This window comes from Rhinolophus sinicus, chromosome 17 (assembly GCF_057876585.1).
Source record: "Rhinolophus sinicus isolate RSI-liver-muscle chromosome 17, RSI-T2T, whole genome shotgun sequence".
In the NCBI taxonomy this organism is placed as follows: domain Eukaryota; kingdom Metazoa; phylum Chordata; class Mammalia; order Chiroptera; family Rhinolophidae; genus Rhinolophus; species Rhinolophus sinicus.
In genome coordinates, this window is record NC_142517.1 from 183,505,008 (window position 1) to 183,522,437 (window position 17,430).

General features: G+C 36.1%; 1 protein-coding gene and 1 pseudogene across 17 annotated transcripts in view; both read right to left on the bottom strand.

The window, feature by feature from the left end:
* HYCC2 (hyccin PI4KA lipid kinase complex subunit 2) overlaps window positions 1–17,430 on the bottom strand; it is a 68,546-nt gene that overhangs the window by 18,453 nt on the left and 32,663 nt on the right. For all 17 annotated transcript variants that reach the window (XM_019726777.3, XM_074339840.2, XM_074339831.2 and 14 more), the window contains 3 exons: window positions 13,045–13,224; window positions 10,158–10,238; window positions 8,657–8,772 (listed from right to left, as the gene is read on the bottom strand). In XM_019726777.3, coding sequence (XP_019582336.1) covers window positions 8,657–8,772; window positions 10,158–10,238; window positions 13,045–13,224 — 377 coding nt within the window. The remainder of the gene's footprint in view (window positions 1–8,656; window positions 8,773–10,157; window positions 10,239–13,044; window positions 13,225–17,430) is intronic.
* Window positions 3,990–5,377, bottom strand: LOC109445080 (etoposide-induced protein 2.4 homolog pseudogene; annotated as a pseudogene).

Sequence of the window (17,430 nt, forward strand, 5' to 3'; positions counted from 1 at the left end):
TAATAAACTGTGTAAAACTAGAGCATATTTAACTTTGAAAAAATATACTATACGTGCTTGCATGTGTGTTCTCGATAATCAATGTATTATAGTTGACTGTATAAAAAAACTAAAATATACAGCAAAAACAACTCAGTAACACAATGATATACCACTCTTCACTTCCACTAAGATGGCTATAATCAAAAAGATGAAAAATAAGTATTGGTGAGGATGTGGAAAAACTAGAACTATCATACACTGCTGGTGGGAATGTAAAATGGTACATTCACTCTGGAAAACAGTATGACAGTTCCTCAATAAACTAAGCATTGAATTATCATATGACCCAGCAATTCTACTCCTAAGTATATATATATACCCAAAAGAACTAAAACATATGTTCACACAAAGACTTATAAACTAATGTTCATAGTAGCATTCATAGCCAAAAAAGTACAAATAAACCATGTCTCTCAACTGATGAATGTATAAATAAAATGTCTATCAATAAATGGAATATTATTCAGTCATACAAAGAAAGAAATACACACTACCACATGAATGAACCTAGAAAACATGCTAAGTAAAAGAAGCCAGACATAAACGACCACATATTGTATGATTTCATTAATATGAAATGTTTAACATAGACAAAGCCATAAGAAAGAAAGTAAAACGCATGGTGACCAGGGGCTGGGGGGAAAGAAAGGGGTTTCTTTTTAGTGTAATGAAAATGTCCTGGAATTAGGTAGTGGTAGGTAATTAGATTAGGTAGTGGCAGTGGCTGCACAATATTGTGACTAAACTGAAAAAAAAAAAAAAAAAATCACTGAATAGCACACTTCAAAGGATTGAATTTTATAGTATGTGAATTATATTTAAACTAAAAATAAAGTCAATGATTAATTGAAAATGTGCAAAGTGTAAAACAGTGCAGTTTCCTTAATTTAAAAAACTTGCAAATCACTAGGAAAAAAAACACACAGTTCAGTAAGAAAAATGGACACAGGACATAAATATGCATTTCACATGTCAAGAAAAATAACAAACTAACATATTAAAAGCATTCAAGCCCAAGTCATAATTAAAGGCACGCCAAGTAAAACAATGTGACATCAATTTTTAACCATTAGATCAGCAAAAATTTGAAAATACCCAGAATTGGACATTAGTATGAGGAAATAGGCACCCTCAAACTACTGGTAGCAGATACAATTGGTGCAGTTATTTTGGGGAGGGTAATTTGGCAATATCTACTCAAACTAATATAACAGACATTCTTTAGCACAGTAATTTCACTGCTAGGAATTTATCTTACAGATATTTTAGTACTTCCATGCAAATACATATACAAAAAAAATGTGTTCCTTGCAATACTGTTTTATAGTAGCAAAAACCTGAAAATCTAAATTTTAGTCAGTATGAGACTGGTTAAAAATTGATGGTAAGTATATAGAATACTAAGTAGTCATTAATAAAGAATGAGGAAATTTCTATATGCTGCTAGAGAAATGTGTCCAAGATTTATTCTTAAAATGAAAAAAGCAAGCTGCAGAACAATGTGTACATCTGAAGCCAGTGTGTATGGGCCTGTGTGTGTGTTTAAGGTTGAATATATGCTTTTGCATGCATTAAAATTTTCTGGAACACATAAAAAACTGCCTCCAGTTTAACTACTGAGAGTAGAAATGGGTGGTTACAGGGAAGAGGACACATATACTTGCTGTACTCTCATCTATTTTCACCTTATACTGTGATCTGTTTTAAATTTACCACAAGTATATGATATTATACTTTAAAAGCTTAAAATTAGAAAACAAGAAAAAACTAGGTAACCAGATGATTTTTCTATAAACCAGTCTGCAGACTATACTTATGAACCACTATTTTAATATAAATTTTACGTTGTGAAATGATTTGAGTAAATCAACATCTAGAAAAAAATTAAGCTGTTACTTGAAGTCAGGATAAGGCCTTCTCCACATGTTATACAGCACCATGCTGGCTAACAAAGGACGATCAGTTACGCTGAATTCCAAAACAATGTATAGGACACAAGGGAAGCCAATGCACTTTTTATAATATGTGCAATATTAGAAAGACCCATAAGAACCAGAATTTCAGACTGAAGCACTTGATCAAAAGTCAATGCCTACAGAAATTTGCTTGATACTATATTCCTTCCATAAATCTAATATTATAACTAATAAGAGTACTATTTTACTACAAACATAAAATATTACATCACTAATATTTGTATGCCAGACACTGTGATAATTAAGTATGTTCTGGTCATCACTCATTTACTCTTCACAGTAACCAGTACCACAGTAATGTGTGGTAAAGAATTTGGCCTTGCTCAAAGAGCGGTTTGGCCTTTGCTCTCACCTTCTGGGAAGAAATGTGTGTCATAACTGATATGTTTATTTAAGGTGGGAGATGATGACACAGGGTCTCCTTATTGGTGAAGTCCTAAGGCTCCGGCTAGATTGAAAGGATATAGAAAAGCAATGATTGATAGGAATAAGGTGAAAGTTTGGGTGAACTTTAGGTGACGTGATTGTGTCTCGTTTACCTGAATGCACTATGGGAATGGATATTGTGTCTGGGAATACTTCCCCTATCTGGTATTGTAAAACAGAAGGCATGTAAGTCCACCCTTCCTGTAATATAAATTGGACATGCTAAATGGGGACCGGTAAGATTACCCAAGCCCACAAGGTTATTAATTTGCTGCACAATAGCCCTGTGGAGTACAGACGGGTTTATGGCAAAAGCCAGTAAATACCAACTATCAACAACTTCTAGGATTTGGGATTGGGAAATTTCCATTTGAGAAACAACTAGCTTGCCATTAGGCACCAATGACTGCCCCTATGACTGAAATATAACATAATCCTGAAATACGAAATACCCATAATATCTTGGGTGATTAAAGAAAAACACAGGCAGTGCCAGAAGAGTTTCATAATAAAATGGAAATGGTTTGTACAGGAACAGGTCACAGATGCAAAGAGGTACTCAGAGCACTCATAAGTAGGGAGCTCCTTTTTCCCTAGGGCCAACTCAGGCACCACCTGACAAGCTGCCAGATTCTATCACTCAGACAATACCCTATGAATAGCTGTCTACTGACCAGCAAAGTGCTGCTTGATTTATGGATGGCAGTTCTTTGGGGGGAGGGAGGGGCAACCAGCTCACGTTTAATTGTGACGTTTTAAAACTGTACAAGTGTTTTGACATCTGCCCCCACATTCAGTCTCCTTAAAATGACAGGAAAACACCAACCAATCACAGGTTTAATTGGTTTTACCCTTTCAGTTCCTATTTGCAGCACCCAATATACTTCTGAAACATGAGGCAGACCTGACAGTGGCCGACAGTACATTTCAGACGTCCAAGTCTACAAGTTTAGGTTCTCTGAGCATTCTCTATTGCAGTGGCACTTGTCCCAAACTTGTACCTCCTCATAGCTATGGAACTTTAAATGTACCTGTGAAAACAGCTTTTTCCCCTTCAAGGGGAAGAAAAAGCATTCCTCAAAACCCAGCAGATCTGGCTGTGATGTGAGGTCTTTCCATCTCTTCAGGCTTGTTTTTTGCAGTAGAGTAAGAGAGACTAAAATTTAACCTGAGTTACAAGAATCAAGACAGTGATGGCTATAAAGGGAGTGACAAGGAGCAACTGAGATACTCCTTTGTCTCCCACATCCAATAGGTGTGCTTCACCAAACTAACAGGTCCACAAAACAACAACTAGAATTACAAAATGCATTCGGCCAAAGGTGGTGGAAGGCAAAAAGGAGAGTGGGAGGGTAAATGGCATAGAGAGAAAAGGTATTCAAATCAGTCCAGGTACAGGGGCTGGTAAATGGTAGAAGAGAGCTAAGAAAAATCTGTGGTCCTTTCAGACTCACAGGTGTTAAAAACTCATGTACTGCTGTCAGGAGGATTGTGCCTCACATGCACCAGAGACAAAAACCCCAGCTCCTCAGAGAGAAGGGGATATGCAGAGGACCCTTGGCAGAGTGGGTCCTGCCTTCCCTGGTGAGGGAGGTGAACAAGGAGAGAGCTGCACAGCCTCCTTCCCATCCCACTCATGCCCTCTGGATGGCAGGTGACTCAGGGGCCTGCAGCAGCCTTCAGTTTGACAAGAGATGGATGCGGTGAAGGGAACTTCTCTGCAGAGGTTGAGCTACTCAGGGCAGACTACAGGTTGAACCATCTTGTACAAGAGTCTGCTGCTTAAGAAAACCACAAGGAGAAGAGGAGCAACTGGAAAAGGTACGTTTTGCCAGGGGTCTTGGCTCATTGGCACTGATAATGAGTAAAGAAGGAAAGAGGATAGAGAAGAGGCAGCCACTGATAATGTATGAGGACTGCACTGCTGTGAGGAAAGCCAAGGGCAAACCAAATCTGAAGCAGTAAGGCCAATTCCTCTTTATGTTTGACAACCGCTGATGCATTTCAATTCCTTTACTGAACCAACAATATTCAAAGCAGTATAGTGAGTAAGGAAGGGACATATGCAGGAGACTAACTAGCTGACCCACAAGATGGATGGGAAAGAGATTCACAAATATCCCCTAGATGAGGAAGGTTGAAGAGCATGTCAGCAATGATTTTGCTGACACCAGGGAATGCGTGAGGCTTCCTCCCTGATACTCCGAATGCAAGATCAGCTATATCTTGAAACCAAATGGCATTTACAACTTTGCTAAGCAAAAACAGGGGGAGTTCCTAAAGTGCACTGAAAACTAACATGAAGAAGAATTCCAGCCACGACCAAACATCTCCATGTAGTGACACATCACCAATAATTTGGGCAATTACTAAGTGAAGCGCAGGAATAAACTCCTGCTAAAACAAGTGGACACTGAACAAGAATACTCTGCCATTCCAAGCGCAGCACCTGACAATTCTAGTAACAACACCTGGCTCACTCTCTTGCTTCCTCTCTATGCTCTGGGCTCTCATCTGCCCCAGGACACTACTTGCCCTTCTTCGATGCTGCTCCTCTCTTTTGCTGAATTTGAACATCTAGCTTTGAGATGGTACATATTCCTCATATGGAGTCTTTGATTCCTCTGGCAAGGTCCTGGAGAAAAGGTTTGGGCACTGTCTGCCATCTCTTCATCAACCAAACTACCAACTCCACAGGGGAGAGAGAAGTGTCTAAAAGCTTTCATCATGAAGGACCCAACAGCTTCGCCTCCTGGCTGCGGCTCAGCCCAGCCCCTTGCCCACTGTGAGCCTCTCGGCTCCTCTGTGCTTGATGGCCTGCTGTCTGCTGTGCAGGTGCTCCCAGGGTCAAGGTTGCTGCGGCCACAGTGGACATGCCCAGGCCGTACAGAGTGGTGGGAAGTTGGCGGGAGCCGAGCCCAGCTGCCCAGGGCGGATGGGGTCTAGGTGGCAGTTCTAAGATGAATAAACTGCATCCTGTTTGGAAAGCCGTCACCCTGATTGAGTAAAAACAAATCAGCTTTGTGATTGCACTTAACTGCATGCTATGTTTAGGTTTTACCAACTCACTGTGACAGGGCAAATGACCCAGGCAGGAAGGCAATGGACAACTGGCCTATTAAAGGGGTGCTCGTATGGGGAACGGCCCTATGGAAATCACTAAGGGAATCAGAGAAGTGAGTTAAAAAGTAGAATATATCTAAGCTCATCAGGAGAAGCGCTTTCCAGAATCGGAAGGTGCCTGATATAAATGAGTAGATACCCCAGTGAGCTTGCCTGAGGTGACCACATGGGTCCATGAAATGAGTGGACATGGCAGTACTATGGCAAATCAGAGATGGCGTAAATTTATACATATTCCTTTTGTACTCTCTGAGCCACAAAATGCCAATAAGACCTGTTCTGTCTGCCATCAAGAGAGACAAGAGACTGCATATGGCTCTGGGGCAGAGTCCCCTGAGTGAAGGCCTGCGCACAGCTGACAGCTGGACTGATACCACTAGCCCCTGGAGGCTACAAATGGGTCTTCACAGGAATAGACACTCACTCTGCACTGAGCTTTCCTTACCTGATGGTAAATCAAATGTTCAGAGTACTATAGAAGGACCAGAACCAAAGATATTGCATCAATTTACATTGGCAAGTCATATTTCTTCAGAGCAGGGAACCCATAAAGTCTAACGATGGGTAAGGAGATAGTCTCATGGTGATAATTTGATAGAGAAGTGGAACAAGCAACTGAAACATTTGTTATCTAAAACGGGGTGAGGGGTGGCTTACATGCCTTCATGAGTGTGTGTCCATACTCAACATGAAGAGGACCAAGGGAGGAGGGTCACCAATAGATAGATTTCCTCCACTTCGCTGGGGGATTTGGGAAGAAGTGGGGGGCGTGGAGGCAATGCTTGTATAACTATGCAATTATTTCCCTGGGAAGATGGTGGTATATCAGATATAACTATGCTTTTTTTCTTCCCCACATCACCTCAACTTTTTTTCCTACCTAAAGCAGTGCCCTCAGAACCAGGGCTGCAACTGTAGGTGCCAGCAGCAGAGGCGATTACTAAATAAGAAATTGTAACTATATCTTTAAACCTTTATGTCAGAATTGCTAAGGGCCTAATGGGGTGGGGGGGGGTGCCTTCACCTCCTCCGACAAAACTGGGGCTGACATAGAATGCAGTGTGTCACCTAGTGGTACAGATAGCTCACCAGTCCGGTACCTTGGTTAATCTAGCCTTATCTGGATGGGAGTGGGCTGAGGGGAGGCACGTGCTAGACTAGTATTGCTGCCAGCAATCCAGATCAGCACAGTGGCCGAACCTAACGGCGCTTCTGAAGGGAGAAAAGCTTGGGTACAGATGAAAAGAGGGGAGAATGGTAGCTGGAAGGTATAAATAAATGGATTATGCAATTAGGGAAATTCGGTATTACACTGCTACCTTGAGAGAGGTTCAGAGCAAGAGATGCTATTGTCTCTTGGCTCAAATATATCAGATTTGTGAAAGGGTGGAGCCATATGTTGGTGAGACCACTCCTCCTTTCAGAACCTGATAAAGTAAAATGGAAACCTGCAAACTTGAGAGGCACTGCTCTGGGAGACATTGTAGTGATCTGGTATGCCAGTAACTACAACTCTTCTTTTTCAGGTTACATCTATTGCCATTCTGTGCTATAGTGTAACACTGGAATTGTTGGTAAGGTTATAATACTGATATTGATGGTCAAATGTATTGGTACATTGAGTTAAAGCCTTTGTAAGATGAATACTAATTAAAAAATGACTGGCCTGAGAGAACTGGATCTAGCTAATCATCAATTTCTATGATAAACAGTTCTGCTCAAGTTTATCATAAGATACAAGTCGCAGCAGATTGGGATGGGTAGGGGGGGAATGAGTCATCAAATTGGTACCAAAAAATGAAAATGTATATGGTGGCTTTACAGAACAAATTAGTTATTTCTTCAAATCTATCCCTAACTTACACTCCTCAAATCCTAGACATATTCATAATGATTATATTGTTATCTGTGTCTGTTATATATATGCTATATTAAATGTAGGTGCCCAGATAAATATGATTGTTTTGGTTTAAAAGAGCCTTGGCCAAAGGCCAGGGAATGGCCTCTGTAGTACTGTAAAGAATTTGGCCTTGCGTAAAGAGGTCTGTCTGTTGTCCCCATTAGGAAGTAACCTATGTCATACCTGATAGGAGTGGCTTTGTTGAGGGTGGGGGTTGGTGACAACGGACTGTAGAGTGGGGCTGGCCACAGCTGAGATTCTTAGGTGGGGGCTGGCCACACTAGAAAGACCCACCGTGTGATTTAGGATGGGGCTTTGCGTCATACAGTATCAATCAACCTAGAGGCTGAGATCACCCTTGTGAGCAATCAATCTACTCAATCATGCTTACGTAATAGAGCCCAATGAATGCTGAATAACTACTGTGTACACGTGAAACTAATATTGTATGTTAGCTATATTTTCATAAAAATCTTAAAAAAACAAAACAAAAAACTTCTGGACACCAAAGCTCACCTGAGCCTGACTCTATGCAAACTGTGACACACTGATGCTAGGAGGATAATACATCCTGACATCATGGGCAAGAACAACAGAAGCTTTGTGTTTGGAACCCTCCAGACCCTATGCTTCTCTTCTTTGGCTGATTTTAATCTGTATTCGTTCCTTGTAATAAACCATAACTATGAATATAAAGCTTCCACTCACTGAGTTGTGTAAGTCCTTCTAGCGAGTTAGCAAACCTAAGAGTATTTATGAGGATCCCCCAAACTTGCAATTGGTGTCAGAAGTGAGGGCAGTCTTGGGGAATGTGCACTCAAACTTTGCAGTCTGTCCAACTTCAGGTAGGTAGGTGCTCTCACTAACCCATTCTACATGAAGAAAGCAAGGTGCAGAGAGTAGACCAACTGGCCAAGAGGGCAACCTTCTAAGTTGTAGTGCTAGAATACAAACCCTGGTTTGGTTGACTTCGCGCTTATACTTTTAGTTTTTATACTGCTTTATATAAGATGACCACAGCATAGTATCAAGCATTAGATGGATAAATATTTTACTCTATGATGTATTTCACTAGTATGACATATTTAATTTTTTGCCTTTTCTCACATCAAACTTGAACCAAAAGTAACTATAGCTAACTATTAAGCATAAATTAACAATTATTCCTGTGTATAATTTTGACCATTACCGGTTTTGTGCAGTGAATGTTTCCCTCTGAGGATGAAGATCACTATAAACAACCCTGATGAGATCATGCTGACACAGTGCCCCTTCTGTCAAAGCCATGGATCCAATTGTTGAGGGCTACAAAAATAAGGTAAAGTATGAGACTGTGTCTCTAAAACAAAGTAAAAATCTATAGCATATAACGATATTTAATTTTGTTTCAACAAAAGGCAGTTTCAGACCAGTTCTTCTTCTCTTTCAAAACCTCTTCCATTTTTCAATTATATACATTCTACAGCTCTTTTTGGAAATTGATACATGATACATAAAACTAAAAACAACCACTTTGTTTTTTGAAAGATTATGAAATGAATCTATATTTAGGACACAGGTAAGAAAAGTTGCTGAAAAGACTAAAGGTTACAAATACATCAATTTTAATTTGTTTGTATTCTAAAACACAGAGAAGTCTTGGGGGCTGCGCATTCAAACTGTGAAGTTTGTCTCATTTCAGGTAGGTAAGGGCTCTCATTAATCCCATTCTACAATGAAGAATGCAAGGTGAAGAGAATTATAATTATGTAACACAAACAATATGGAAGACTATGATCAAATGTCTCTTTAATAGTGACTAACTGATTTCATGTTTTCTTAAGTTAGAAGAACCATCCATTCATAAATGTTTTACTAGCCTCCATTTTATTTTACAACATGACCCACCAAACTTAATTAAAATCTGTTAGTCAGAAATGTTCTATGCTAAAATGAGTCCTGGCTCAATAGAAGGCATTCTATTTCCAATACGAAACACAAAGTCCCAGGGAAATTAAAATTAAAAAAAATTGCTGCACAGAGCTATGAGACAACAGGATTTTGATCATTAATAAGAAAATGGAATATAAATTTTAGACTACTGGTAAAGTTTCTTTAAATGCTTTCCTCACAACTTTACACACACTAAAGGCCACTAAAGACCAGAAGCTTGATTCATAACATATGTCCTTACGAGTAGTTAGGAGTTCAGCTCAATGGGAAGCATCTACCTATGATTATCAGTGTTCTCACATTCTTCAACCAAATAAATATAAGCGAAAATCAGAAGTGTAATCTTATTGAACAGCTAGAATGCATCAGACTCCTTTAAATGGAAATAATTATAGTGTTAATATTCTTCTAAGTAGCATTTGCCTAAGATATAATTTAGAAAAACAATCTAACATAAATGATTTCTAATTAATATGGAAGGCTTAAAAAGTTAAAGAATATTTTTGAAAATTCATAAAAGACTAAAAAGACTGATATAGGTGGAAGAATACAAAAGAATTAAACAAGAACTAAAGGAAAATTTTTCATTAATTTCTGCCTCTCTTGAGAATAGCTCAACTTTACGTCACACTAACAAACATCTACTCTTAAGAAGCAAATCAGTAACAACGTGTTAGAAATATTTATCTCTGGTAAGAAACTGACTTTTATCTCTATTCAATATAATTTTAAATAATTCCAGCTTTAATCTTACTTACCTCATGGTATATTGAAGGCTTAGATAAGGAAGGGATAGTAAAAGATAGAACTTTATTGTTTCCATCTTTATCAGCAATTTCCTATAGTTAAAAAAAAATATACAAAGATAATGAAATAATCACAGGCCTATATTATAAGAAATAATAATTACTTTCTTAATTTACAGAATACATCATTGGTAATTGAGGAAGATTTTTAGAAATAGTAATATATAAAAAATATTACTACCCTAGTGTATCTTTTCTAACCTATTAGCAAATTTGTATACTTTGGTAGTCGAGTTATCCTTTGAGAAATTTGAGTGCAACACTACACTAAATCAAATACAATATGACAGCAAAGACATGAAGCAGACACACAAATCAATTTTCATGTTAAATTTACATACAGGACAGGGAGAAAACAAGAATTAGATCTTTAAGTAGAAATGTGGCTGACTTAAACAGATTAAAATTAAAAGTATTAGCCATGACAGCCACACTTATTAAAATAAGAAAAACACATAGTTCTAACACAGAATTCTTGACTAAAAGAAACTCTTAAAATTATTTAGCAGTAAACTACTTATTTGAAATAAGCTACATATTAAAATAAGTTCATATTTAGGTAAATTTTACTAAACTGCAAGAAAATTGTTGTGAATATTAAAATTTAAGCACTTTATCATTCAATGAAAAGGACAACAGTGTCCTTCATTTCCACAATCTCTAGCACCTCCACGAAAATATGCTAGCATTAGAGGGGTCAAATGTTCCTTCTGCATCACCACCTTTTCTCTACTGCCCTACTTTAGCCTAGGTTTTCTTTCAATTCATATTAGTATACATAACAGGCATAAAATGCAAAGAGATTACTCTTAGCAGACCTAGCAGGAAGGTGGTCAGAGAGAGACTGACTAGTTATACAGCAGAAAGAAGAAGCAATAATAAAAACAACTATCATCACCAATACACAAACCCAAAGAACTTCCCCATAGGGCTCATTTCTGAGTTTAAGATATCAGAGGAGAGTACAACATATATGTGAACAATGGCCCTACCTCTGATTTTGGCAGAAAAATGGGTTTAAAAATTCCCTAGAGAGACTATTTAACTATTCTGTAGTCAAACTTGTTACCACAGTATCTAAGCCATTTAAGTTAGGCAATAAAATTTAAATTTTTATTCCTAAATCGTAAATTAAGTCCAATATTTTTGATTTAACATTTGTATGTATTTGTGGAGAAGGATGTTTTGAAATTTGTTTTAGCTGAGAGCAATATAAAACTCTCCCTGAGGTTATTTGAAACAAGGGAGATGTACTAGAGAGGGAAAGACGAAAAAAGAGAAATTAATATATAAAAGAAAACCAAGGTGGTAAGAAAAATTGAGAACCACAGAGAAGAAAGAATACTGATATCTAGGGAATTAAAAGAAGCCCGAGGTTACATTTCTGACACACAATTGAGCATTTTTTAAACAGTATACTATTTTTGAGATGCCGAAAGATAATTAAACCATTGCATTCTGCTACACAAAATATTTTTGCTTCATTTGTCCCACTAGTGAATTTTATTATACTACACAAATTAATGAAAATGATAGCTCAATGCTAAACCTAATCTAAAACACTAAATTCAATTATTAAATCAATCAACATTTACTAACTACCTGTGCTAAGTAAGCACTACAGACACAGTTATATATGAAACAAATTACCTGCTTTAAAAGAAAAAAACAATCAGGCAAATTAGCAAAACAGAGAATTGTATATCTATACCAGCTTTCACTTAAGAAATTCACCTTTTCCGTGTTTCCCCGAAAAATAAAACCTAGCTGGACAATCGGTTCTAATGCGTCTTTTGAAGCAAAAATTAATATAAGACCTGGTCTTATTTTACTATATGACCCAGTCTTATATAACATAATATAAGACCCAGTCTTATTTTACTATAACACCTAGTCTTATATAAATTTTTGCTCCAAAAGACGCATTAGAACTGATTGTCTAGCTAGGTTTTATAGGTCTTATTTTCAGGGAAACACAGTAATTGTATTACTACTAATAATAATAATGGTAAACATGTATTAAACCCCTCAAGTAACATGCTTGATCGTTCTAATTGTTTTTAATTCTATAACAATGTTTTATAGATGAGGCAACTGAAGTCAATATATTAAGAAACTTGCCCAAATTTAAAACAACTAATAAGTGGCAGGGCCTGATTTTAAACAAAATATAAGTGACTCCAAAGGCCATGCTCCTTCAGATATATGTTCTAGTGATGAAAATGATTTCTAATGATTTTTTTAGGAATAATATTTACAGACGTGAGCACCGGTACAGAAGAATATTATTTACTGCGAGACTCAATGTTTTGTGAGGTACTTTATTACCTCTCAATTATAAAACTTAATTTTATTATGTAGAGTGTTTGTTTACAATGACTACTGAATACACAAAATATAAGACTTCAAAGGGCAGGAATTTCAATACCAATGTCTTAAACTGAGGACCATGAGAAAAAAAAAAGAATACTAATATTGAAGGTACTTAAGAATTCCTCAGAAGGAAAGAGTTTCATAAACAATATAGTATCAAATACATAATATATTAAAAATAAATTTAAAAAATTTTAAATGCAAGGTATTTATAAATATTAGTCAAATAAAAATAACTTAAATAAGTCATAGAACACTAACAACGCTGTAAATTGTAAGTTTCACCTACTTTATAAAATGTATTATCAGCAATTACTTATTAAGCACCTCTGTACTCAATTTAATTAGCTCAAATAAATTATTCAGTAGACATTTCAATTTCTTTTTCTTTAAATATTCTTTAAGTATTATTTTAGAGGGCTTTAAAAAATACTTTAAATTTCCCAAACTATCATTTTCAACTTACCAAGTTATAAATTCCTAACAGAAGTGCTTCAATGCAACCATTACTCTGCCTGTCTCGGCTAACTGTAAGCCGTAAATAAACCCATATCAATTCTGGCAAGAATTGCAATGTGAACCTCTTAAGTCGAACTTCAGAGCTACGATAGAGTTCAAACAGCTGATGGCAGACAGGCTCCAGGAGCTAAAAGGAAAATAAAGTACATTAGCTATTTCTATTCTTTTGGCTATAACTATATATTTTTAAAGGCATGTATACTTACATATTTTCAAAATAAATTCTCAATATTAATTTTTGCATATTTTGAATCAATGCAACCAAAATCTTAATGCTTATTTATATAGACGACATGTTAAATGGACCAATCTACTAATTAAGTATTTTGTGCCCTATAATATCAACATATCTTTTAACACACTGTACTATTAAATTTATTAATTAGTTCTTTAACCAATGCACTACACTTAATATTTAGTGAGTTTCCTTTTCTATTCTGACCAACCTTCACTATCCTCCATTTTAAAAAATTTCTATTGGAAGAAAATAATTGCAAACAATCTTGTTGAAAATAAACTTTAAATATCAACCTAAGACTATTATTTAAACAAATTATATACCACTCAGTAGAGAAAGAGATTTTGCAATACATAATATTTGGACATCCAAAATGCTAATATTTTAAATTAATGCTGGCTAATAAGTAAAACAAACAGATGAGTTTTGTATTTTAAGACTGACATACGTTCTAATTATATTTATTTGAAAGATTTTGAAAAGGAGAAAAGTATACAGAAATAGCTTTCCCAATGTTTAACTGTATAATTCTTCATATGCTATCACACAATATGTCTTATGAGGAACTTCACAACCTTGAAAACTGAAGAAACGGAGTTTAAATAAATCTCTCCCCTTTCCCTAACATGCACTGTCAATATAGAATGGTTTTGTTGGAATAACTGCAGACTACACAAGACTATGATTTTAAAATATAGACAAAACACTGACAGGAAACTATAAAATAATGTTTAAGATTTAACACTAGCTTAAAAATGAATTATTCAGTAATTTATATGCTTACCTCTATTCTGAATGATTAAAATAATGCATATACATTTGGAAATCTGCTTGAACCTAGTTATACATGTCTAGAATGTTAATAATCTAACATTCTAGAATAAAGTCACTACTTTCACAATTGTAAATTAAAAGTAAACAAATCTTACGCTGATTGCACAGTTAATATATTCAGATGAGTTAAGTTTAGCTCTTAAGAAAAAAAAATTTATACACACACATTCTAGTCTAGTAACTACTAAGCCCTTTATGTGAAATCACTATCATAATATTTGAAGTCTTAAAAAACATTCCAACTCGCCCGTTACACTGAAGTCTTGATCAGTCAGACAATTTGCCTAAGGTCACAGAAGTTAGTGGTGGAGAAAGACACTAGAATTCAAGTCTTCTGACACCAAGTTGATGTACCCATTATACCACATTTCTTATATTAGAATGAAAGTGGAGTAAGAGGTGAGAGTTGTTTAATCACAAATAGTATATTTGACACAGTCCCAATAATGAAGCAATAAACTTTTAAAAATAGTCCATTGCTGGCATCTTTTTAAAGTACTGACAATAACATTCAGCTCTTTTGGGGCATTAAGGATTGTTGTTGTCATAAATTTATTTATTAAAAAAATATATGCAAGTATCAAATATACTTTCCTCTTTAGTAAATGACTAAAATTGCCTTCTCTAAATTTTACTGGAGATGGAACAATTACGATTTGTTTATGTTATAAATAACTTCCCTTCCTCAATAGCAAGAAGTACACTGGCATGTAGGAGGCTATATTTTAATTAAACATAACAAAGAATACAGAGTTATGAAAACTATTACTATGCTTATTTTAAAAACCAGGAAGAGGAGTGGCTGTCAGTCCAGTAACTTTTGATTAGATGCCACTGCAAAATAAGATAGTTAAAAACTTGCCGGGGCAGCTGGATAGCTTAATTGGTTAGAGTGCGCTCTGAACAACAGGGTTGCAGGTTCTATTCCCACGTGGGCCAGTGAGCTGCGCCCTCCACTACTAGATTGAAGACAACCAGCTGCCAATGAGCTGAGGGGTAGCCGGATGTCTCAGTTGGTTAGAGCGTGAGCTCTCAACAACAAGGTTGCCAATTCAATTCCCACATGAGATGGTGGGCTGCAGCCCCTGCAACTAAAGATTGAAAATGGCAACTGGACTTGGAGCTGAGCTGCGCCCTCCACAACTAGATTGAAGGACAATGACTTGGAGCTGATGGGCCCTGGAGAAACACACTGTTCCCCAATATTCTCCAATTTAAAAAAAAAGCAAAAAACAAACCAAAAAAACACAAAAAACAAAACTTGCCAATGCTATCTGTTAAAATCTTTAATTCTAAGCATATGTATCAGGCCCTCATGTTCTCAATTTCTCAGTATCATAAATGACTGAGATCCTCTACATAGTGCTATCACCCACATCAAAAGGTATTAAAAATCATCATCCTGGTGAAAAAAACGCTTATGGATAACTGATACCTTCCCCAGATTTAGCAAACAGTTTGACATGATAATTACTATGAGACACGGTATCTGATGAACACACTGAGAGCAGTTTGGTGGAATAACGATGACTAAAGCCCCATTTGGGTTAAAGAAAGACTGTGAAGTAAAGAAAAGGGGTCAAGTAGACAGAAACTATAAATAAGCAATACTTTATGAAGTTCATCAGTAAAGAGGGACAGAGAAATGGGGTAGATAATAATATAGGAGGCAAATCAAAGAGGTTTTTAAAAAATAGAATATGGTTGTTTACCATTTCCATTTATCAGGGAAGGAAAATTCAATCATGGAAGAAAGAGAGGGAATAATTGCAGGAGCAATCTTTGAGGTGGCTGCAGAAGATGTGATCCAGGCCTAAGTGGAAGAGATGACCTTTGATACAACCTGGGATATTTCATCCACTGAATTACAGAAAAGGCATGAGAGTATGGGTATAGATGCTGGTAGAGTGGTATATTTCAATGGAAAAATAAAAGAATTCCCAACTATTTTCTTATTATTTTGTAATGACATAGAAAGCAAGCTGAAAATGAGCACTAAGGAGCGTGAGACTATGAGGAAAGAGAAGGTACAAAAGGAACAGCGGGACATGTACCAAAGAAGTAAAGCAAGACTGTAATGCAGTATTATGTGCCCATTTGAGATTTTTTTTGTCTTGCATTTAAAATGGAGAAACTTGAAGGTCTCCTTGAAGTAGAAGAAACAAAAGAACTAATAGAGTGAGTAAGAGATCTGGTGTGAGGGAAAGGAGAACAATAAAACAATATGTTGGTCCAGAGATTAAAACTTATAGTACAGGTTGGCCATGTTATGTAATATTAAACTTCTAGGAAATATACTTTCTTAAGAACTTTTATGGTCTTTAAAGCAAAATTATTAGTAAGAGTGTCGTAAGTTTCAATTAATATTATATATGGCACATGACATTTTTCTGAAATAATTTCCTGTTAACTAAATACATTTGATTATGTTCAGAATACAGCAAGATCAGGACTTAAATGGCCTCCCTTCTAGGACTAAAGTCCAGAATTGCTTTAAGACTCTATAGAGCTTCACATTCTGTTTTTTCTGAAGTACAAACACATGGTTAGAACCTTATGACCTAATAGGAGACAGACCTGTTCTGGCAAATGGTTGATTACAATGACTGCTGGGTCTTGACCATGAATCTCTCAAGTTGCAATTTTTCCAGTTCTAGCCATGACATATCTGACACATTAATATTATAAAGTATGACAATATAAAATTATGTGAATAACTTTTTTTAACTATCAAAGCTTCCAAAGTATAAAAACAAAAGGAAACTGATACTTTTTATACACCTGTGAGTCCCAATGAAAATGATAGCATTTTAGACTCTCATTTTGTATTTCACTATTCTTCTAATCAACATTTATTAAGTATTCATTAGGTACATGAAAAAATACTAGATTCTGGGAAGTAACAAATATAGAATATATGACCACTGCCCACAAAGAGCTTACAATCTAAAGAGAAAGCATAAAACAAATTTTAATAAGCAAAGCTTAAATGTTAAGACAGTGCAAAACAAGGGGTGGGAAATACACACATTCATTATTCAAACAGAATTTTGAAAACTCCTGAACAATGATATGCATATATGTACATTACCACACCTAAAGTTATAAAACATTCATAAATACACATAAAAAGAAGCAAATGAGTCCTGCAATTGCTGCTACAAATAGCAACAGATGCAAGCCTAAGTGAAAGCCAATCCAAGTTTAGAAGATAGGAAAGAAAGAGGTCAATAAGCAAGCTTTTAGTGATAGGACAAAAAT